The following is a 24,148-nucleotide window of genomic DNA, read 5'->3' as shown; positions in this document are numbered from 1 at the left end:
GGGAGTGAAAAATGTTAAGGCTGATTCTCTTTCTCGTCTTCAGTGGCACAGATTCAGACAGGTCTTTCCAGAAGCCGACCAACTACCTACGACAGTCCCAGAATCATTTCTCAGACTCATCTACAACATCGAGCCCAAGAATTGTTAAACTTTTCCCTGTCCGTAAACACGAAAAAGCTATATCAGGCAGCATTGCAGCAGTTCAGTTATTTCTGCGAAGTGTACAAGTGTAATCAATGTTGGCCACCAAATTCTAAAGACCTAATTCATTTTGTAGCTTATCTTTCATTTAAGCAGTTCTCTCCAAGCACAGTTAAAACATATATGGCTGCAATATCTTATTTTTGCAGAATCCAAGGTTTACTAGATACAACAAAATCGTTTATGTTACAGAAGGTTCTACTTGGGTGGGGTCGCGTTAGCGCTAGGAAGGACATTCGCAAACCTATCACTATCAACATACTTCAAAGCATTTTGTCTATCCTCCCCCAAGTATGTAGATCTGACTATGAGTCGGTGTTATTTAGTGCACTGTTTTGCTCGGCATTTTTTGGTTACTTTAGAATTGGGGAGATCGTTCAGGATTCTAAAGACCAACCCGGTCATGCTATCCAAGCAAGTGATGTCAGATTAACAACCAACAATACTATTGTAATGTCCTTAAGTCACTCCAAAACTGATCAAGAAGGGAATGGGGCCACAATCACATTAATTCCTTCTAGTCCAATCTGCCCAATTCGGTTTCTGCGCAAATATTTACTTTTAAGACCACATGCTTATGGGGCTTTTTTCATTCATCTGTCGGGCTGTCCAGTGACCAGGTATCAGGCAGAGTCTGTATTTAAAAAGGCTATAGAAATGCTAGGCTTAGATACTAAAACTTACAAGACCCATTCCTTCCGTATTGGTGCTGCTTCCCATGCTTGGGCTAGTGGTACGAGTCAGCAAGATATAGCTGTCAAGGGTCGTTGGAAATCTCAATGTATGTACCGTTATTTTAGAAAATGAGCTTTTAAATGTCATATGGTACAAAATGTGCAGTTCAGCAAGTTAAGGTAGCTTTACCTTTACTGACTAAGACTACAGTTTTTCTTTTGTGTATGCTCAGGTGTAGGAGTGAAATATTGTGTACAGAAATTTTTGTATTGTTCCTTTTTTCTTGTTTTTCAACACGATTTTGTATTGTAGATATTAGAATTTGGATTGTTGGTTCTTCCATTGTTAAAAGGGCCTTTTGCCAGGCAAGGCAATCAGATTTTAGAGCCAACCTTGAACTAGAAAGGCATCATGCATCCATATTTTGGCAGGGTAAGGGGGGTATGAGATGGGCTGAAGTTATGCCAAAGGTTAAATTCTTATTAAAATTAGAAGACCCTCCTCAGATTTTAGTATTGCATTGTGGAGGCAACAATATTCCTGATGCTAGGGGTGACAAGTCAATCAAATTAAGATTAAATATTAACACAACCTTGGTCAGCTTGGCTAAGCTGTTGCCAGATACCATTTTAGTGTGGTCTCAAATCCCCCCCCCCCCCCAGCATTGGCGTGGCGGTATTAACCAAAAAGCCTTGGACAAGGTTAGAAAACGCCTGAATAGTTTCATTGCTACGACATTAATTAGGTCCAGAATTGTTTGCTCCAGATGGAGTGCACTTGTCCGAGCTTGGCAACCGTTTGTTTTTGTATCGCCTTCAACAAGGCTTGCAGACATTTTTAACAAATCCTTCTGAAAAATTGTCACCAAAACTATGGGAGTTTGGGCCTTGGCTGCGCTATGACTAGTTAGTGGGTCATAGTTTGCCACAAATTGGTGGCTGCATTGAATTTATGAGTGCTACTCATTTGCATTTACATACCCAGTTTTGTTGAAATTTGCAATGCAGGCGATGCTTTCGCCATTAAAAAAATTGTCTTGGCAAACTGCAATTTTTTCTTGTTATTACCTGCTGTTAATTGGGAATGCATTATTTGTTTTGTTTGGGGATGGGGGGGTTTCTATCGAAGCTACTGGTGGCGCAGACTATGCCACCGCATAGTCTCGTGGCGGCTTTCAGGCTTACCAGTAGGCTCAATGGACTTGCTTGATATATATCCGATTATTTTGTCTGAAACTCTATTATTATGCTGTGAACATCTGTTCCCAGGGTTCACCATTTGCATTTTAAGGGATGCCATATAAGGCTATATATTGATGCCTCGGCTCCCTCATTTTAAGTGGCCATGGCCCATTCAGCCAAATAAAAACAAATTCAATTTGATATTTTCTTGTTGTAATTACTTACTTTATTTACTGGGTATACTGGCACTCCCTGTTAACTTTCATCTTTGATAATAGGATTTCACCATTAAAGGTTAAATCCATTTATCAAAGGGAAAAACTATTAATTTTTATATAAATACTGTGTTTTGGGATTGTTTATTTTGGTCCTGCGTCAATTAGTCTTCACCTCAACACATTTTGCTTACGTCATAAGTGCACAGATTCATCATCAGTTGAAGCAGACGTTTTCACCCTCCCTCCCACCCTTTTTTGTACGAGCATTTATAATTAATTTGTATATTTACGTAATAAAAAAAATGTGAGTTTGCTACATGTTTCTGCTGTTAGATTCATTATAATTTCAGATCACGATTGAATTTTAATCGGGCTGACGTATATCCCTGTTTTCCAACTTCCATCCATCGTCATGGCCGTTCCTACACGCGTCCACCAAATCTGGAGACATACATGTATCATAGTGGATGCGGCTTTCAGGCTTACCAGTAGGCTCAATGGACTTGCTTGATATATATCCGATTATTTTGTCTGACACTCTATTATTATGCTGTGAACATCTGTTCCCAGGGTTCACCATTTGCGTTTTAAGGGATGCCATATAAGGCTATATATTGATGCCTCGGCTCCCTCATTTTAAGCGGCCATGGCCCATTCAGCCAAATAAAAACAAATTCAATTTGATATTTTCTTGTTGTAATTACTTACTTTATTTACTGGGTATACTGGCACTCCCTGTTAACTTTCATCTTTGATAATAGTCGGTTTTAAAGATAGAAAATCCAGTTCTCTCTACCCTGGATGCATATCTCATGATAAAGAACACTGTCAAACGTACTGCAGTTTGTGTGACATTCCTGTCTGCACCAAGTGTCTTGCATCTAATAAACATCTAGGTCATAAATTGTCAGAAATGTGGAAAGTTCTGAATGAAAGAAAAGAAAAGCTTATTAAAGAACAAGATGGACTGATTGAGACAGTTTATCCAACTTACCAGGAAATTGCCTCCGATATACAAGAAAGAATGACTGAGGTAGAAAAGGAATATGGGAATCTCTCAGCAAAAATTATCAAACATGGAGAAGATTGGCATACAAAAATTTGCGAGCTTGTCAAAAAGCTTAAAGCTGAAATTGATGAAATGAAAAACACACAGTTAAATCTTTACAAAAACAACTGGATGAAGTAAACAAGAAAAAACTTGAAATCAAAGACGAAATCAATTCAAATGACATTGCTGTCGATTCTAATGATATTTCGAAAATATTTAGAGACACATTCATTGTAGACAGATATAGACATCTACCACAGAAAATCGTGTTCTTTTTACCCACATTTACACAAGGAGGAATCCATGGAAAAGAACTAACTAAGCTGTTTAGAGCTCTATCACCAATTTCTCCATCTAACGAAAAGAAACACTGCAGCATGAAGACACAAAGTCACTAGAAGCTGGACCCTCACCTCCAGTCAAACAGCTACTTGTTGAACCAAAGACTATTACCACCCTAGACACTGGGTATATATATTACCTTTATAATGTGGCCTGTCTGAGTGAAAAAGAAATCTGGACAGCTGGAGAAGACATCATGAAACTCTTCAGCATCAAACAAGGATCACTTCTTAAGTGAATCAGGACCAAGTCAGGTATATGATCATGCACATAGCCGTAACAGAAGCTGGAGATCTAGTCTATACTGATTATGATTATGGAACTGTGAACATTGTAAAGAATGGAAATATAGAGAAGTCATCAAACTTGAGAATTGGAAACCTTTCGGTGTCTGCAGCAGCTCCTCGGGTGACCTCCTGGTTGTCATGGATAATGAGGATTACACACAATCAAAAGTTGTCCGTTACTCTCAGACTGGCTCCACAGTAAAACAAACCATTCAGTTTGATGAAGAAGGCAATTCTCTCTTTTCATCTTGTGATCGTGAGATAAAACACATTTGCGAAAACAAGAACCTGGATATTTGTGTGTCTGACAGTGATGCTGGAGCAGTAGTGGTGGTCAATCAGGTAGGGAAACTGAGATTTAAGTACATTGGAAATACTTCTGTTGCGATGAAACATCCCTTCAAACCTCAAGGAATCACCACAGACAGTCAGAGTCACATCCTTACAGCTGATTTCATTAATGTCTGTGTCCACATCATAGACCAGGGTGGAAAGTTCCTTCGTTTTATAGAATGTGGACTAAGTAGACCACGGGGACTGTCTACGGATACAAATGACAATCTGTTTGTTGCACAAGATGGAAACGACAAGTGAAGAAAATCAAATATCAGCAGTGAATTCCATCGGTGCGTTATATGCATTGCAATATTGTTACATTAAACATTACGTGGAATATTTGTGCATCAAAACGAAAACTATATTAACGTTAACTGCGTAAAATGGTTAAAGAAACCGAACAAACTTAGTTGAAATATAGTTATAAATTGCATTTGATATTTTTAAACGGAGAAGAATTTCTGCTATTTAGTAACTTCCAACTAAAGTGGTAAAAATACTTATTCAGAATTTTATCGTATAATCGAATAAATGTAAAAATGCATTTATAATTAATGCCAGTTTAATTTTTGAATTATTTCAATAAGAGGGAAATATTCATCAAGAAAGACAAGAGATAGATAAAAAAAAAAAAGCAGTTAACAGATACAAAACTGATCTTTCATCAAGTGGCCAAATAATGCTTTTTGTAGAAAGTTCCGGTTTGAAAAAAAAAAATGGATTGATGACCAGTTACCTACAGTTGCACCCTTTGTAAAAACGTCTTAATTGGCATCTCAAAATATTACTATCCCTTTGTTTTAAAATATCCTTTTACTTCTTTATTTATTCTATGTTCTCCAATAACAGATGTTCGATGTGTATATGGACAACAATTTTGTTTCTCTTTTTTTAAAGAATAAAATTTACTATAATACCCGTTTATCAAGAACATTTTTCCAATGGGATGTATTAACTGTTAATTTGTAAATATCCTTAGTGTTACCATTGCAACCATAAGAGTATTTTTTTAGAATAATATTGCTGATACTTTATTACTTTTGGTCAAATATTTTTTCAAATTTAACTAACTTCAAATATCATCCCTCAAAACGATATCAATACATTTTATAAACATTTAATCAGCTGATACGAGTTAAAAAACGAAGTTTTCAACTCTTGTATGCAAATTATTAATTAGCAACAATTAGCAATAATTAGTTATTATTGTTAGCAACACTATGGGCAACAAATATAGATTGTTATGTTGTGGACTAAGAAAGTTTTAAATCTGATGTCACAGTTACAATCTGGCGTAAAAATATATCATCAGAAAATCTTAAGATAAACTGTCACCTTAGATATTTAAATTGCAGACTATTTCATTTTAATTTCCCCCTTATCTTTAATTGTAAATATAATATTGAATACTTTTAAATAATGTATACAAGTTCAACTAAAAATGTATTTTATTTGTATCTGTTATATTTTTGCATTAAAATCGGTCTAAATTACTTACAAGGGTTACAGGTCTCGAAAAGTTTCGACAAATTATACACTAAAAAAACTCAAAAGATTTTTGTAAAAAGGAACAAAATCATGTTTGCTCTTACAATGAAAGCTAAATGTAAGGGGTTTTTTGTTTAAAGGGGCTATTGAAAAATATCTTAATGATCTTGATCAATTTGTTAAATTTTCGTATAATGTGTGCATGTGGGTATATGAATATGACCAGGCGTAACATTGTAAATACTTTAATACAAAATAGAACTTGGAACTTGTCTAATTTTTAGTCCTGGCCAAAGTAATTACGAAATGTAACTACCCAAAAATTCCGGCATAACACATGGAAAGAAGCAGAAACTTGAACAGATATAGTTGACATAAAAATAAAAAATTGTAAGGAAAAAAACTGAAAGCTAATTTTATTAAACACATAATATTAACCTAGTAAAGTTTTCAGTAAGTTTCACTATTTGGTAGGCTTTCGAAGATTTTGGATGATGAAATTTAATGAAGTGGGATTGAACAAATATGCTCCTGCTAGCTTTGAATTAAAAGAAAACTTATTTTGTTTTATGTAATATTATACTTTTTTAAAGCTTAAGACTAATTATGATTCGTTGTCTTCGCCTGTCACATAAATACATGTCTCCAATAAAGTATAACTTTTAGGCCACAATAATTTAATTCTGGTTATAACGCGGTATTTGATTGGATAAAAAATTACTATATATCGTATAAATTGGGTTGCCAACGTCACAATGACTTGCATCAAAAACGTATCGATCCGCCTGACGTTATATTTAAATTCTGTACAAGCTGAAGTCATTTTGTAAGAGCAAACATCTTTTTTCTTACACCAAATGAATGAAAATTAAATTATAAGGAATGAATTTAATAACTACCAAATTTATATGGTATAAACTTGGTTGGAACAGTTTACGCTTTTTTATAAACCGCTTCGCGGTTTATAAAGCGTAAACTGCCTCAACCTACTTTATACTGTATAAAATGGGTAGCTATTAAATTCATTCCTTAATTCATTAAATACAAATTTATTTTCCATTATGGGCAAAACAATGAATTATCATTTATATATTATAATCTTTTTCAATTCAAAAGATCTTTTACAAAATATCATTTATTCAACCAAAAAATAAAGTAGGGATTTTCCCTTTAATATTTTTTTTTTAAGAAAGTCCCATCACATAGGAGGAAAGAAAGACAGAGAGACAACAACACTTTGCCTGTGTTTATCAACTGAATAAAGAAATTACATGTATCTACTGAATAAAGGCAGTGATGGGGATGATTCTGCAGTGATATTTAATAACTTTAAAAGTGTAATTAGACGAAATAGTCCAACCGGAAGTGGAATACTTTTTGATCACCGACATCTGGGTTGAGCCATATTTATCCCCTACTTTTTTTCCGCTGCAACTTTCATAAGGAATCTTTGCACTGAGAGGGAAAATACCTATCAAGTCCCCGGGCTTAACCTCAATTTGGTCCTCGACTGGAACTTCATATGTACGAATTCTGCCGACATATGTTTCCAATATTTCGTTCTGTCCAATGAGCGTATACCTTAAAAATATAATAAGCAAAAAAAAAAAAAAAAAAAAAAATGAAACTTGAAAGCATGGAAAAATTGCACAGATCATGGATTTTTTTATATTGAAATGGAAAAATTGCTAGCATATTCAAAAACTATTTCAGAATTTATCATTATCAATAGAGTTTGAAGGAATTAATTCTCTAAATCTCAATCTCTAAATCTCAATAGAATCTCTAAATCTCAATCTCTAAGCCTCAATAGAAAGTCTAGAATAATAAGGTTTCATAGTATCTCAGAGCTCCTATACAACCTAAAGATTCAGAGTATCAAAGTAATTCAATGTATCAAAATAGCCGAGTTTATTATGTAATGAACTACTGTTGATTCATTTAAATTCGTGGGGGTCAATGTTTGTGGGCAAGCAAAATTTTATTGGTTCGTGGGGATGTAATTTCGTGGACAGCTCGTTTATTTGGTAGATTTAATTAATCAGTACGCTGACAAAAAATTGTTCGTGGGGATGTAAATTCGTATGTAAGGGTGACCCTCGAAATCCACGAACATTGATTCCCCACGAACAATGATGATTCCACTGTATAGTTAACCAAAAAATAATTTACTAGGGGTCCCCTCATCCCTTCCACCCCCAAGGTTCAGAGTATCAAAGTAATTCAATGTATCAAAATAGCCGAGTTTATTATGTAATGAACTATAGTTAACCAAAAAATAATTTACTAGGGGTCCCCTCATCCCTTCCACCCCAAGGTTCAGAGTATCAAAGTAATTCAATGTATAAAATATCCGAGTTTATTATGTAATGAACTATAGTTAACCAAAAAATAATTTACTAGGGGTCCCCTCATCCCTTCCACCCCCACCACATTTTAAATTCCAGGATCTGCATCTAGTTTGCAATAAAAATACAACATACCATATATACATTTTATATAATAAGGAAACATGATTCATTATCCCTAAACGGAATTTTGATTGATATCAAAATTAAGCGATTTATTGGTCACTTAAAATCAGCAAAAATTGTAGGCAAGAAGTAACTTAACTGACTATTGAGATCAGTTTCATCTCAGATGTGTGGAATGAATTGTTAGGATATTTAGAATTAGCGATCTCAATATTCTCTCTAATGTCAAAATTGATTTTTCTAATGTCAAAATTGATAAGTTTTAAATAGAATGTACAAACGTGTTACTGGCTTCAGTTGGTCTCAATACTTGCAGAGCTGCGATGCCGTTAATCTCGCTGAAAAACTGCCATTTGACAATCTTTCCACTTTTTTTGATACTCATATTTTCATTTAGGCCAGTGTAGGAATATCTAGTGTAAAGTTGCTGGCGGAATTGTAGCAATGGGGCGTCGTTGCTAGACTCAGGGACTGTGTTGGAAGCTGTAATTGTAAAATTAACTTTCGTATAAGAATTTTTCTGAAAGGCTTTTCAAGAAGTCAAACTGACAAGTCTGGATGCGTGACTTTTATAAAATGATGCCAGTTTACCTTTACATAAAGGCGGTGAACCGGTAAATGAGACCAGTTTACCTTTACATAAAGGCGATGATCCGGTAAATGAGGCCAGTTTACCTTTACATAAAGGCGATGAACCGGTAAATGAGGCCAGTTTACCTTTACATAAAGGCGTTGAACCGGTAAATGAGACCAGTTTACCTTTACATAACGGCTGTGAACCGGTAAATGTTCCACTTCTTTGACATGCTCTATAGAGACTTCCGCCGGTATGAGAAAAACCAAATTTGCATCTGTATTCTAACACGTCTCCTATGCCAAGAGAACTAACAGTTGTGACGACTTCAGTGTTGCTTTCTGTCGTCACACTCGGTACAATGCATTTACCTTTGTTTCAGAAGAAACAAAAAATACATAGAGTGTATCTGCATTTAACGTTGATGAGCCCGGAGACCGACAAGTTCATAAAGAAAACTAAACGTATCACTGTTAAAGCAGCTGGCGTTATATTTCCTTACCTTGTACATAATCACAGTATCCACAAGTGCTCGGACAGGTATGCCAAACGAAATCATCATTTTCACATGCTCTGGGATCCATCGTGAGGTATTTGTTGCAATTTGGTGAAGCATCTTTACACAAAGTCCGCCCTTTTCAAATTTAAAATGAAAATTCTGATTCCTTATGAAAAGTTACTTTCTTTAACTGAAATTTACTTATGATCTAAAGAATGATATTTTCTTAATTCATTCAAATCTTTCTTCTGGCTCAAATCTATAAATAAAAGTTTTCCATTCCTTTGTTGAATATGTTATGAGTTGTTGACACTTATAATTTATTACCATATGATTTGATCGGAATAACAACCATTCAAATGTATTTAAAAACATTACCTTGTGGTGAATAGGAGCAAACAAAGCGTAAATAGATTGCTGACCCACAAGATACTCCTTGCCATTTTCCATCTCTATCAGATATGAACGCACAACTTCTCCAAGAATCTACGCCACATTCAGTGTTATAATAGTCAGCGTATATAAATTTTAATGTTACAGAAGATTATAAGAACTAAAATTAAAGTGTATCTGGAAACATTTACCTCTTATATAGTTCGTCCATTGCACTTTTTCTCCATCTGACCAAGCTCCATTTTTAAGACCAATCCAAAATCTGACGCCATTTTGTCTGTTATTAAAACACAATTGTTGAATTTTAACGTGGTTAGTACATCCATTAATCTTTCGACAGAAAATAATTTCTTTAAGCAAAAGAACTTACACTAAACTCATCAGAAAAGTATTCTCTTTGATATTTTTACTGGACACTAGTGTTGCATTATTTTCATCCGCGCAACGCTTAACTGCAGTGCTACGGTCGACGTTCTCTTCAAAAGCCTTAAAGCATTGTCCCTGGAATGGTGTCCATCCTGTTTTACAACCTGTATTTATTTTGCATATTTTACATTAATTATCAATTATCTAGTGAGGCTGAAGTATTTAACACTTTTTCCTGACTATTTTTATTTATTCATAACATATTGATTCAAAGTACTAATACAAGGGCACCACAAAGCGGAGCATCCCCTCGCAAAGAGCATACATGTATCTATAAATCAAAACAGCATTAGATGCAAATTATGCCGCTTCCGTTTCGAACAGCATTAACTCACTCACACACAAACGAACACACACGATTGCGTTAATATATCCCCTCCAAGTTCGTTGCAAGGGGATAATATGATAAAAGCACAATGTTTTGCCTCGGTTTTGGAATAAAAAAAATACTGCTTGTGCTAACTTACGTCCACAAACAAACCCAGCATTTGACCAAGATCCATCAGCTAGACAAACAATTGTTTGTTTTTCAAAGTCATTCGTTCTGCATGTAAGTACTACCATTTCATCAACAAAATATGTTTCGTTCAATACCTCACTAACTGAGTCGGATGGGATGGTTGGCTTCGAACACCTCACTGATCCAACTAAAAGTGTTACCATTTTAAATTTGTCAAAAGTCAAAATTTTTGACCAGTTGTATTATTCACATAATAAGTTTCTTTACATAATAATTCATAAATTCAAAATAGAAATAAAGTTTAACAAATATTTTGCACTGATTTTGATATATATTAAACACTTTTCATTCTAATTAAGTAATGTTATTTTCAATATCAAAAATATAGTTTTTTCAATTTGCATTTTCTGTATACACCTAAAATGAATTCATTTTAAGAAATCGTTGCTCTTATAAGATCAATTACCTCCAATTTGTGCTTGTTGATTACACATATTGCACGACATTCTGCAGCCTCGTTTGAGTTCCGGGTCGTGTTCACAGTTAGATATATCCACTGTTCTCTCTGCACAATCGTCAAACATATCATAGCATTTTTCTAAATTTTAATAAAATAAAAAATATGGTAAATACCCATCTGTGATGTAACTTATTTGTCTACATTTTTGGTACTGGTAAACAATACAATTTTATTTAATGATTATAAAACAATTCAAATATTGAAATACTGTACCGATTCCACACACATCGCAGTAATCTCGAGTACACATAAACTTGTTAGTAATACACCAAGGTCTGGTGCCGTGACCAGGATTACGACAATAGTTACCAAGCAGATCGTCATCTAGATCCCTGGAAGATTATCGTAAAATATGAATAACTTTTACACTATATTCATTAACTTGATTTTAGAACGTCTGAATACAAACTTAAGGAAAAATATTCTAAGCTCTACTTAAATACGAATGTATCTACCCGAGTACATGAAGAAAAGAAAAAAAGAAAGTTTAACTTACATCGGATTATAAGTATTGCTAAGACAGTGTTTGACTTCCGACCAGGGTAAACATTTATCGAAACGTCGAGTGATATCAACCGTTCCCCTGTAATTCTCTCCGTTCTTGGTGTAACAGAAATTGGGATCATTTGCTAAAAATGAGAATTCTTAATTAAGTCAATGTCATAATGAGAAGAATTATTCAAATTTGTTGACCCTGATTAATTTTCTGAATAAAGTGGATGAACTTTATGCATACGTTCCAGCAGTGAAATTGTTGCTGAGAACCCCCGTCCAGTTTGCTTTAATCTAGTTTGAAAGGTCAAGCCTAGCTGATTTTCCTCTGAGAGAACCGTCATAGGGAATCTATCTCCGCAGTAGCTGTTAAATATCATTTCTTGTTTGTAATTTTACAATTTACATGTAGCTGTTCAAACTATTGGTTTTTGACTCACTTTGGTCACATTGTCTGTCCAGATCTCCAAATTATCAAACATGAATTATATCAATATTTGTTTTATTTATTTATTTATTTATTTTTTTAGCAAAGACCAATCATTTTAGTTGAGAATACTTTAAACATGTACATGCATTATCTATAAATTGGTTCAATTTTTTCAGTAAAGACTGGATAAAAGAAAAAAAAACTATTTGTCTGTGGTTCAGGTTAAAAAATGTTTTTCTAAAAAGAAATTTCTATGTTAAATAATTTTCAAAACACCTTCCACAGGTACATGTACAATCTTACCTCAGTCCAAACTGACCCGGGAGTGCATGTCTGACCTCAAGTCTATCGACGCAAGTTCCATCTGTTTTAGCTGCTATGTCAAAATCATTAAAATCAAGCTTTAACTTGAAATCATCTGGTGCCTGTAAATTGAAAAGAAGAAAGAATACAATAAGGAATTTGAAAATTCATAGTATTCATTTTCATTTATAAATTGATTTACTTATCACATTCAACGCAAAATATTTTTGATGTTGAACTAGAGAGAGACATTGGAGGTGAATTAACATCTACACTTTTTGCAAAATATGATGATTTCAATTTGACAATAGTCAATTTCTTTTATTATTCCAGTACTAACTCTATAGGGCGTTAACGTTTCCCAGTTGATTCAATACATAAGAGTATATTATAAAAATTAATTTCTAAACTGTGGAATGCTACTAATAAATAAGTCGATGTTACCAAAATATCAATAATTACTGAAAAAATGAGTTGTTACAAACGCATCAGTAATTAATTTTAAAGTCAATTTTCTCACATTCTTTGGTCTATACAATGACTTCGTTTGCAAATGGAACCTCTTGTTAAGTCAAATGTTTGCTTAAGTTTTAATCCAAATTGTTAAGCAATTTTTTTCATATTGTTTCTTCTTCAGATTACTCAGATTACCAAATAATTAAAAAAAAGGTTGTACTAGGTGTGACCTTCAAATACCTACTCCTTTATGCATATTGCGCCTGGTCCCACTCATGATGTTTTTAGAGGTTTGTGTTTGTTCAGAACTCAAATTGCATTTCTTTATTGTACTTTTGGGCATGGTTTTTGTTCGTTGTCTTCACATTTTCACTTACAATGTAACATGTTTATTGATCAATGTTGTAATATGTATTAAGGACGTATGCAACGTAGGTTTGAATTCGATGTTCTTATTCCCCGTGCAATTTAAGAGAGATGCCTGGTATCCTACCCTCCTTTTTTAAATCAAATTGTGAGGAGATAGGTGCTAAAAATATTTATATGTAATTTAAAAATAATACAAAGACTTATATCATTTGGTATCTGTTCAAAACGCATGGTAATGTGTGATGATTTTTTTTGTATAAGAACATCGAATATGATGATTTAAAATATCAGTTGGAAGGGTACACTTTAAATTACATGAACATGTAAGATGTGTATGGCCTTAAGCGTAGCATTTCTGCAATAATAATAATAATAATACAGTAAATCTTGCCCAATCCGGACACCACCGGTTCCAGAGAAATTGGAGGGATTAGACAACATTTCGGATCTGACAACATTTTAAACAATTGAATTATCTGAAAGTACCTTAAAGTATATATATATATACATTGTATTACGCAAGATTTTGGAATACAAAAAATCCGGAGTAGACAAGATTCACTGTAATAATAACATATGACTACTGATACTGACGATGATATTCCAGAAACAGTTTCTTCCTTTGGGGTAGGCATTCGGGTGTTCTGGACTCGTTATATTTGTAGTTGTCTGTCCATCTTTGCTCAAGTGTATCTTCTTTCCGCAGTCTATAAGAAAGTTTCATTTTCACTAATCAATTTTCACAGTACTAAATATAGTTTCTCCCATTAACCATAGCTGGGTGTTTTGAAATAAAGTTATAAAAAAACTTATCAGCAGGCATTTTTGGTCATAAAACAACTATCTTAGCACAAAGAAAATTAAGATACCAGTATTTTTCTCTTAGTAAGATATCCCTTAGTATGTCAGGACTTCACGTTTGAAGCCCCGACATATTGGAATCATTTTTTTTTAATTTGAAGGATATACTCTCTTTTTTTCATGCATTAATTCTTCACTCCAAAAGACAATATTATTCCATGAAAAATGCACAGAAAATTTATCAATACGTGATTATTAAAACATTACTAGCTTCATAGAATTCATACGTTTCATATGATAACGATTATTTTACATGATTCATTTTCAAAGTAAAAAAATCTGAGCTATCAATAAACGATAATTTCGTTGTATTTTTATCGATTATCTATCGTACACAGATAGCAAAAGTGAAAATCTGTTTAACATTTTTCTCCGCTATATGAAAATATTTACATTTGCAAATGCTTCCCTTATAAGATACCATTTGAACAAGACGTATTAAAACCTGTATATAAATACATATACGTTCATCAAAGAATTTTATCATCGTTTAGTCACAAACGATCATTCAATACATTCAATTTACTATTGATGTTTGAAAAACTTAATCATTTCACATGTCTAAAACTATAGTACGCAGGTATCTGTTATAGATCAGTCATAAATACCAATGTTAGAAATAAGGTATCATTCGTAAGCATTTATCAGGATCTAAATAAAAGAATTGGTATGTGAACAAATCTAACATAATTCGGGCTTATGGGATTTGATCATGACCAATCTTTATTTCTATCCCAATAAAAGTTCAAAAACATGAAAACTTATTTCTTAAATAAAATAATTAAACCAACTTTGAGATTGAAAACCCATACACATAATTTATAATTTTCAGAGCTTATGACTCTTTTATCAAGTAAAATACTCTGACTCAAAACTAACCATATTGTGTTGGATAGTAGTAACAAATGAAGAAATTCGTCTTCTTGTAATAATTTATGTGTATTTTTGGAATGTGTCCAGATTTTGCTGGAGCTTTAAACTGTGTTCCTGCAGTGTATGTCTCCTCTTCAAAGCTCATATCTGCCAACAAAATACAGAGTAGGTGAAAAAAGACCCAAGCTTTGATTACTAAGCAGGGCATATTTCATGTTGTTTCCGATTACGGTAGCCTAGTTGTGGGTGATTGTTTCGTTCTCGGGAGGACCGGTTCGATTCTTGTCGGTAGCCCAGCGGCACACCCAAGACGTTAAGATGAGTGAATATTATTTCGAATGACCCGGTCATAGATATGAAAGTCATGGGTCTTTTGAATGAGACCTTGAAACCCGTGGCCCAGTTTCACGGTAGGCTTTGGGGGATAATTAAATAATCCTCCCTACTCAATAGTTCTGAGTACTAATAATAGGTCTAAACCCTGTACTGGCATATAGTGACGACTCGAAGTGAGTAAAAAAAAATTCTCGAATGGGCCGTACAACGACATACAATTAATCAGCCAATAATGTTATAGCATGCCTTAATGCGTTCTAGATACTTTGCTTTTTAAAGCTTTAACAATGAAGAAATGTGAATGACATTGTAGAAAAGGTTATTAATGAAACAAGAAGCAATGGTAATCAAGAATAAAGAATATTTCTTAGACCTAACGAGGCCCAACCTACTTGGTTTGCGCATACGTTTTTACGCAGGGTTGTTTCAGACGCGTCACGTACCCTTGATTGTCGTTACAATTGAATACAATGACGTCACAGACAAAATGACGCCAATTGTGTAAAAATATTCCGCTATTCTTGCATACCGTGTAGGTTTTGACTGTGCATGTTGAAGGCTCTCTAATTCTGTCATTTCTATCAATTCTTGTGTTTTAATAAATAAATGTTTTAATTAATAAGCAATTTTGTTACATAATTTATTTTTGATATATAAGTTTAATCTTATAAGTTTTATCTTATTTTATTTTAATTTTTGAGTTTGAAAAACTACTGCAACCAAAAGTAAACACGTTTAGTATTACTCCTTGAAAAATGATTATTTACCAGTCTGGTTGATAGCTTAAATATTCCTGCAGTAGATTGACTAAAATAAATTCTACAAGTCATTTAAATGCAACCGAAAAATGTGTTTTTATAGTTTCCTACATATTTATTTAATAAATTTTGTAATTTTGTTGCCTTTTTAAGCCCCCCCCCCCCTCCTTCTTTTTCACGTAAAACAACGTTTTTTGTTTATTAAATAAATAAAGGGACAGAAAATTCTTTCATAATGTAAGAGGTTTATAATTTTGAGAAACATATATAACAATCATTTGTTGATATTATGTAAACCTACTGCGACTTATAAAGTATCTTAGATATAATTTTAGTCCTACTTTTGTGTTTTGATCTTTTCACTACAATAAAGAGTACCCCAATTTCTTTTCATTTTTTAAAATGAGGAATGGATATTGCATAATATGTGTAAAAAGCAAAAACTTTCACAATTAATTTTTTTTTAATTTGTCGATTCCATTGTTTATAAGGCAGTTTTAGCATATACATGTAGTTGTGTGTAAAATTTAAAAAAAAAAGGTCCATATTTTGAAATTGCCCCCACTCAACTACAATCAAGGCAAGGTAACAAAATTTCAATCTAATTTTTCTAAGCATGGTACATACAAATATATACCTAAAATTCAAAAATCTTTGCCGGTCCGTTTACGTAATTTCCAACTAAACTGGGCCTCTTTAAGTGACAACTTACGAAAAAATGATTATATCCAATCAAAATGAGGTAAAGTTATCAAAATACAAAGTTTGTACCACAAATTGACATGATGAATCATTTGTTTAACGCCAAATCGGTAGTATTTGGCTGGTTTTTCAGCCATCTGATGTCAGAAAACGGAAACCTTAATGCAATATTGATTTAAAGCAACTTGCAATATCTGTTACAAATTACATTTCTATTTCAATACCTTCAACCTTCTGACAAGAAGAGGATTCTTTAAACAGAATAAATGGTTCAGTGTTTGGTACTTGAAGAGGGTTTCTGGTAAATCCATCAGATCGACAACAAAAATGCAAGGTCACGTGATCATCAAAGGAACCGTCAGGAAAGGAACCAGTAAAATTGTCTGGTGGTTGACTATCAACCAAAGCAATGGAACCTTCAGAGAATTCTAGTTCAAAGGCAGAAAATTTGAGTTTTACTAATTTACTCATAGACTATTCAAACCTCTCTTTTCTTAACAACAATGTGTTTTTAAGAAACTTCTTTTATAGTGATAGTTTTACTATTTTTTTAGTGTATTTCTAATATATTAGCTGAAAGAATTTCTTCCTATATATTATGTATTTTCAAAATGATTTTACGCTAAAGACCAGTGTACCATCAGGACATTTCCCTCCGACTCTGAGAAAACAGTATGACCCAGGACCCCACTGGACATTGTCTCCGATTGGTGTAGTCTCGGTCTTTGTACAGAATTGGTAACGTAAAGTTTGTCCCTCAGACTTCAGTGCTGAGAAAGTATTCGAGGGGACCGAAGTGTGGTAAGAATATTCTGAAAACTGACCAGATTCAAAGCCTTTAGGGCAACCAGAAGCGGGTTGAATCATTGCAAATGGCTCTTTTGGCCATCTTGAGTAAGAATTAGTTTCATCTGAAAGGAAAAGACATTGTTAAGAAAGATCGATGCATGGATATCAAAATACATAAAACAAAATTTTTGCTCTCAAGATTTTTTTATTAAGCATAGACGTTTGATAAAAGTATCTTGGAATATGTTATTCACAAACCACGGAAAAATAATTATTATTTTATAGAGATTTATCTTTTGGCATAAAAAAAAGAAACGGTATTGCAATGAACACGAAGTTTATCTTTACAGCTGCTGTGAAGTTATCCTTGACTATCAAATGGTTTAATATCATAAAATAGATAAGAATAAATAATTTGTAAAGGATCATCTTTTAATTTGCATGTTTAAAGATAAGGCGTAATTGAAACGAAATATTTATGCGTACTTTCATACATGTGTAACTATAATAATGATCAGTTATTAAGTAACAGATGTCTTTCGGTAGTACTTACTCAAATCTGTCGGTGTATAGTAGCAAAAAGAGAGTTTATAAGTGGTTGAATACGAGATGCTCTGATAAGGTATATTTCCAGATGTATGCAAAAGATCTTTTTCATTTTTGATTCTCAAATACTGCTTGTTTGAGTCCATTCCTAAAAATTACACAAAGGCGGAAATTTTTATAATCAACACTGCAGTCGTGTTAAAAAGACATAAAACAATAATTGGAAAGTGTTTGATATTATTTTCCCAATTTCCCTATTTTTCTCAAGATTTCCTTTTTAATATTTAAGGTTCAGAGGACCTGCGACTTGCTGGCAAGTAGAGGTTTCAGGAAACAAGATAAAAGGCTCCTTTGAGGGTAGGATCACCGGATTGGAAGTAGATCCGTCACTTCGGCAACAGAAATAGAACCTGGTATCATTGAGGAATTGGCCATCAGGAAGAATACCGAAAAGATCCGAGGGATATGTGGTGTCGTCAGACTGTATATATCCCATACTGAATCCTGAAGAAAGAAGTGTTCGAAAACTATAATAGGGACCACTTATCCAGCAAAGGCATAAAAACGATTGTATGTAATTCCATCTTGATAAGCACTTCAACAAAAGTGAGTTGTTAAAGAAAATTGTTTATTTACATCAAATATTCTGTTGTAATCATTTAAAAAATCGCAAGATTTGGAATAGCGGTTATTCTTTTTTCATATGTATTTACCAATTGGACAAATCCCTCCATGGCGGTAGATACAATATTTTCCTGCAGGCCAACTTGGTGAAATTCCATTTTTCTCTGTTTTCTTCTTAGTACAAAACTTGTAAAAAGTAGAGGTCGGTTTTGAAATGATGTCTGCACTTAATATAGCACTTGTCTGTTCCATTTGGATTTCTTTATGGTGTTGTGTTAAACTGCCTTCATAAAATCCATGTGGACAGCCAGTTATCTTCGTACTTAAGATGGTGAAAGAGTCGGACGGCCATTTGGTTGAAATCATTCGATCTGAAGATATGAACATTCATGAAGTTATATAAAATACATTCGACATTTTTGAAATGACATTGATTTAGGGTCACGAGTTATAAACTTCTATGATCAAAATGGAGATTTTATTTAATGCAGTGAAATATAAAGATAACGAACAGGTATGAAGCTCAAAACGCCACTGAAACAATACAGATTGGGAGTAAATTAAACACGGACCTCTAAAAACATCAAAGATGAACTTAAACTTTAGAGTTTATTATTGAGGTAAGAATGTAAGCAAACAGAGTAAATACAGGCGAACAAATTAATAGATTTTTCTTTAAAGAGTTTTGAAAATAATAGAAAACGTTCATTTTTTAAGTTTAAAAAAATTCACCTCCATCATAACGTGTTCGACATCCGGTAGATGGGTCAAGACCCTCTGGACAGCGACAAGTGCACTTGTCCTTAACAACAGCAGGATAACCGGAGTTTGCACAGGACAGAGAAAAACTGCTACACCTCAGGCCTATAAATAGAAATATTGAACTGAAACAAAAGCGTGATTGTTTTTGATTATGTGTAAAAGGTGAAGAAAACGATGTGCCAATCTTATAGATCCATTAAACAAAAACGAGTCGATCGTGAACAGGTGAAAATCATGGACTCTTGGGAACACTGAAGTAAAGCCAAAGGCCTAAAAGAAGTAAGCACATCCTGTAGACCGGCTACACCGCCGTGAGTCCTAGGTTTTGTTCAGGCAGACGGAGTACTCCACAGTCAAATTAAGTACGAATACAATAACTTAACAATGAATTTGGAATCAAATATAGCAAAATACGGCCTAATGATATGTTGCTCTTACACTTAAGGTCATTATAACGATCGTTGAATTTTGAAAAAAAAATCTAAAAGGGTCTTCAAAATCCTTGTTATATCAATGTATTTTTCAATAGCACGCTCTGTTGAAAAATTAATCGTTTTTCAAGCATGATCTTGCTTATCGAATCAGTTGGCACACATAAAACATCATATGTAGGTGAAATTGGAATATTGCAACATAAAGAAGGAAAAGCTGAGGTCACCCCGTTTGTCACATAGTTATTAGTTGGATATTATCGTTGATAGTCAGTTAAACATCCAAATTTGCAACAAATGCGACAGACTCTGTAGTGTATTTTATATCGAGTTCACTGGAAAAAACTTATTGGACATATGCATGAAACTGACTATTCTGAATTGAATTGATAACAAGAGGCCCAAGGCTTTTAACGGTCACCTGAGTATAATACAACAATTTAGAGGATCCATAGATATAAAATAAACTGATAGATGAAGCTTTGTTGCCCAAAAGCAAGAGAAATAGGATGATCAGGATTAATTAAATAATTAGTCTAGTATTCGGTAACAGCTCATAAATTGAGTTCTAATCTGTCCCTCATTTATCACTATCACCATGCAGACTATTAACAAACAGTTAGTGCTTCTGTACTATTTTTAATTCCAAATTGTAACCTCTCACGTTGATCTCTCTTTGTTTTTGAAGAACATCATTCTAATAAGTTATTTTTGTCTCTTTTTTATTTATCTATTACTTACAAGTCTATCTGATCATTTAAACTATGAAACACTTTTTGTATTATTACAATACAATTTTTTGCATAATTCTCTTATTCTATTAATTTTTCAGATACATTATTTAACAAAAGTGAATTGCAAAGGGGAATAACTTCTCTCAGTAGAATACAAATAAATAGAGTCCTGGCTAGGACCAGATCACTTGACCAAATGGTCCAGATGTTTAAAAATCTGGTAAAAATACCCTTGCTTATTAAAACTTTAACTCTGTTTGCCTTCGATATGCCAAGGAGAAGAGAAGATTTTCATAGAAATAATGCATTTTCACTACAGATTCAGCACAGCCCTAGCCTAACACCAAAACCCATGACCCAGGGCCATGAATTTCACAAATTTGGAAGAGGTACCCTCATCATCATCATAACTCTGCATTCAGTTGAAGCTTTTCAATAAATTAACACATTTTCACTATATTATCAATAGACCCCCCTGCAATGAGAAACACAAAAAAACCCTCACCCTAGGACCACCAAATTTTAAAAATTTTGTAAGAAGCACTCTTATTCCTCATAACTATGCACTTTGTTTATCTGCTCAATACTAAGAAGCAGGCAGAATAAATACATTTTCACTACATCATTTAATGTAATAGAGCCCCACCCTAACACCAGAACCCCTGACCCAGGGGCCATGAAATTAATAATTTTGGAAGAGGCACTCTTGCTCATCATTACTATGTATTAGTTAGTTTGTTAAATACCCAGGAGCAGAGAAGGAGATTTTCAAAGAATTAATGTATTTTCACTATATAATTATAGAGCCCCGCCCTAACATAAGAACCCCCTAAGCTGGTACCTTGAAATTCAAATTTGGAAGAGGCACTTTTGCTCATTATAACTATGTTCTTAGTTAGTTTGTTTAATACCCAGGAGCAGAGAAGGAGATTTTCAAAGAAATAATGCACTTTCACTATATGATCTATATAGCCCCGCCCTAGCACCAGAACCCCTGACCCTGGGGCCATGAATTTCACAATTTTGGCAGAGGGCTCAATGCTTATTACAATCATGCCAACAGTTTGACTGCTTGATGTCCAGGAGTAAAGAAGAAGATTTTTAAAGATTGCATTAATTTTGATGGTTTTTAGCCCCATCCCTCATCAGGCCCTAGGGTGGCAGGAATCATGAAATTCACAATCTTTGTTCCCTTTACCCATAGATCTATATGCCAAAATTGGTTGAAATTGGTTCAGCGGTCTCAGAGAAAAGCTGAAAATGTTCAAATGTTACCGTCCGACGACAGACAAAAACGGATAGCAATAGGTTACCTGAGTGACTCAGGTGACCTAACAAGTCGTCGATATCTAAAAACGTTAGGATGAAGGAGGATGAAGGCCTCTACATGAGTTTTTTTCTTCTCATCAAGAAGTATTGGATAATTTCTTAGCTGTTCGCTGCTCTGTTCTTGATTAATAAGTACACAAAGGACACATGTTTTTTTTCTATATACTCCTATGTAAAACTTTGATCGCCCATTGTACTACCACCCTACCCAAAGGGGTTATGATTTGTACAAAATTGAATCTATCCTACCTGAAAATACCTCCAAATATGGCTTCGCTGTTCTGAAAAGACTTTTAAATGTTTTTTTTTTATTTATAAGTTACTGGGGGTAATGATTTAAACAGATTTGAATCTACACTACATGATGATGCTTCCATAAAAATAAGACTAATCGTGGCTTTGCTGTTCTTGATTAGAAGATTATTTAAAAAAAATTTCCAATATACAGTGTATACCCATGTAAAATTTTGTTCACCCATGGTGGCCCCACCCTACCCCCGGGAGTCATGATTTTAACAAACATGAATCTATACTATGTTAGAGGCTTTACATGATTCGTCTTTTTTGTCCCAGGGGTTCTTGAGAAGAAAAACTTTAAATGAACCCACACAAGTTTTTACTTTTTTCTAATTACTCCCCTTAGAGTCGCCCACGTGGCGCAGTAGATTCGCGGAGTAAGGAGTTGATCCTTACGTCGCGTGTTCGAATCCCACTGTGGGACGTGGAGACCGGTCCTTCGGACGACACCGTGTCGCAGTTGGTGCTGGCAAGAAAAAGACCCCTCCCTGCTCAATGGCCCTCAGTGCCGAGCATAGGTCAAAATTTGCAGCTATCCACCGGCAAGTGGTGGCGCCTCCATATGAGTGAAAAATTCTCGAGAGGGACGTTAAACAACAAACAAAAAAAATTCCTCTTAGAAGAGATTGTGGATCTTCATTTGAAGAAATTTGAATCCCCGTTACCCAGGAATAGTTTGTGCAAAGTTTGGTTGAAATTGGCCTAGTGGTTCTGGAGAAAAAGATGAAATTGTAAAAAGTTTACGACAGCAATAACAACAACTATGACAGACTAATTTTGATTAGAAAAACTCGACCTTGGCTCTGGTGAGCTAATAACTTACAAACATCTTTTTGTTGCTGATTTTTCAATCTACATATGCAATTATATATTTCTATTTATAAATAAGTTTTCGGTTATTGATCACACTTTACTGACTTGTATGCGTCAAGTCAACTACAATAATTCTCACCTGTCAATAAAATTAATAAAAGCTTTTCTAAATATTCAAAAAAACATAGTAAAACAGACAAACATTCAAAATTATTGAAATTTGGACCCATGTGGGTTACACGTAAGATATTACTTTCCTTTACAGTGTATATACAAATTGTTTGAACTTCAAAATTAAATACCTTGACAATCCATAATTTGCGACACCTCACTGAACAAATAATATTGGTAAGGGTCTGTTTTCTTTACTAGGTATTCCAATTCTGGATCAAATATTGTCATTGTTCTGCCACCATTTGAGAAGCCCTATAAAATGCATGTATTATATGCTGTTATTCCTGTGTCTTATTCCCTTAAATAGTGAAACTTTACTTAAAATAGTGAAACTTTACTTTAAATAGTGAAACTTTACTTTGAATAGTGAAACTTTACCCTTGACTACAGATCGTTACATTTGAAGATGTGGTACTTGTATTATGATATTTTTTCTTTAAGTCTTTTAAAACTAATTAATGGATCCGAAAATTCATTTGAAAGCACGTACTCATTACATAATTATGAGGATAAGTTAGACATTTATATGTACATGTATATGCGTGTTTTGTTATTGAAAATTTTTATTAAGATTTTCTCGATTTTATCATGTAAACTAAATTTCCTCGATTTTTTCATGTTTCCATGGAGCACGTTTACGGTTCGCTGTTCATTACGATTATATAGAAGTATATTAGTAATGGTACAACAGACTTACAGATAATGGGTAGTGCATTGCAGATGATAAATCATAATATCCAAACAATCTGACGCCATTGATACCCTGTTCATAATATTGATTTTGATAATCTACAATATACGGAAAATTCACAAAAACACAAGGAATACATGTGCAGGGTGTTGAAGGTGTACCGGCTTGAATATTTTCATCAAATCTTCAATAATTAAAAAAAAATTAAAGAAATAAGTAGTCTGAAAGTAAAACGTTATTTATTACTCTACTC

General features: G+C 33.8%; 1 protein-coding gene across 1 annotated transcript in view; it reads right to left on the bottom strand.

Moving 5' to 3' along the window:
• Positions 1-7,025: 7,025 nt before the first annotated feature.
• The window catches only part of LOC133201786 (uncharacterized), a 28,269-nt gene continuing 11,146 nt past the window's right edge, over positions 7,026-24,148 (bottom strand). Inside the window, exons 8-30 of the mRNA XM_061337591.1 lie at positions 23,902-23,993; positions 23,333-23,456; positions 19,397-19,528; positions 18,754-19,035; positions 18,341-18,544; positions 18,048-18,188; positions 17,344-17,616; positions 16,930-17,133; positions 14,916-15,056; positions 13,770-13,882; positions 12,351-12,472; positions 11,862-11,983; positions 11,622-11,754; positions 11,339-11,457; positions 11,072-11,203; positions 10,613-10,792; positions 10,090-10,249; positions 9,911-9,996; positions 9,705-9,812; positions 9,330-9,461; positions 9,013-9,198; positions 8,535-8,736; positions 7,026-7,360 (exon numbers count right to left, since the gene is read on the bottom strand). Of these exons, the coding sequence (XP_061193575.1) occupies positions 7,057-7,360; positions 8,535-8,736; positions 9,013-9,198; positions 9,330-9,461; positions 9,705-9,812; positions 9,911-9,996; positions 10,090-10,249; positions 10,613-10,792; positions 11,072-11,203; positions 11,339-11,457; positions 11,622-11,754; positions 11,862-11,983; positions 12,351-12,472; positions 13,770-13,882; positions 14,916-15,056; positions 16,930-17,133; positions 17,344-17,616; positions 18,048-18,188; positions 18,341-18,544; positions 18,754-19,035; positions 19,397-19,528; positions 23,333-23,456; positions 23,902-23,993 (3,692 nt within the window). The 3' untranslated portion in view covers positions 7,026-7,056. The remainder of the gene's footprint in view (positions 7,361-8,534; positions 8,737-9,012; positions 9,199-9,329; positions 9,462-9,704; positions 9,813-9,910; positions 9,997-10,089; positions 10,250-10,612; positions 10,793-11,071; positions 11,204-11,338; positions 11,458-11,621; positions 11,755-11,861; positions 11,984-12,350; positions 12,473-13,769; positions 13,883-14,915; positions 15,057-16,929; positions 17,134-17,343; positions 17,617-18,047; positions 18,189-18,340; positions 18,545-18,753; positions 19,036-19,396; positions 19,529-23,332; positions 23,457-23,901; positions 23,994-24,148) is intronic.

Source organism: Saccostrea echinata, unplaced genomic scaffold (assembly GCF_033153115.1).
Source record: "Saccostrea echinata isolate AGI-Se365-2 ecotype Australia unplaced genomic scaffold, CSIRO_AGI_Sech_v1 ptg000002l, whole genome shotgun sequence".
In the NCBI taxonomy this organism is placed as follows: Eukaryota; Metazoa; Mollusca; class Bivalvia; order Ostreida; family Ostreidae; genus Saccostrea; species Saccostrea echinata.
This window is presented reverse-complemented; position numbering and strand designations above follow the sequence as displayed.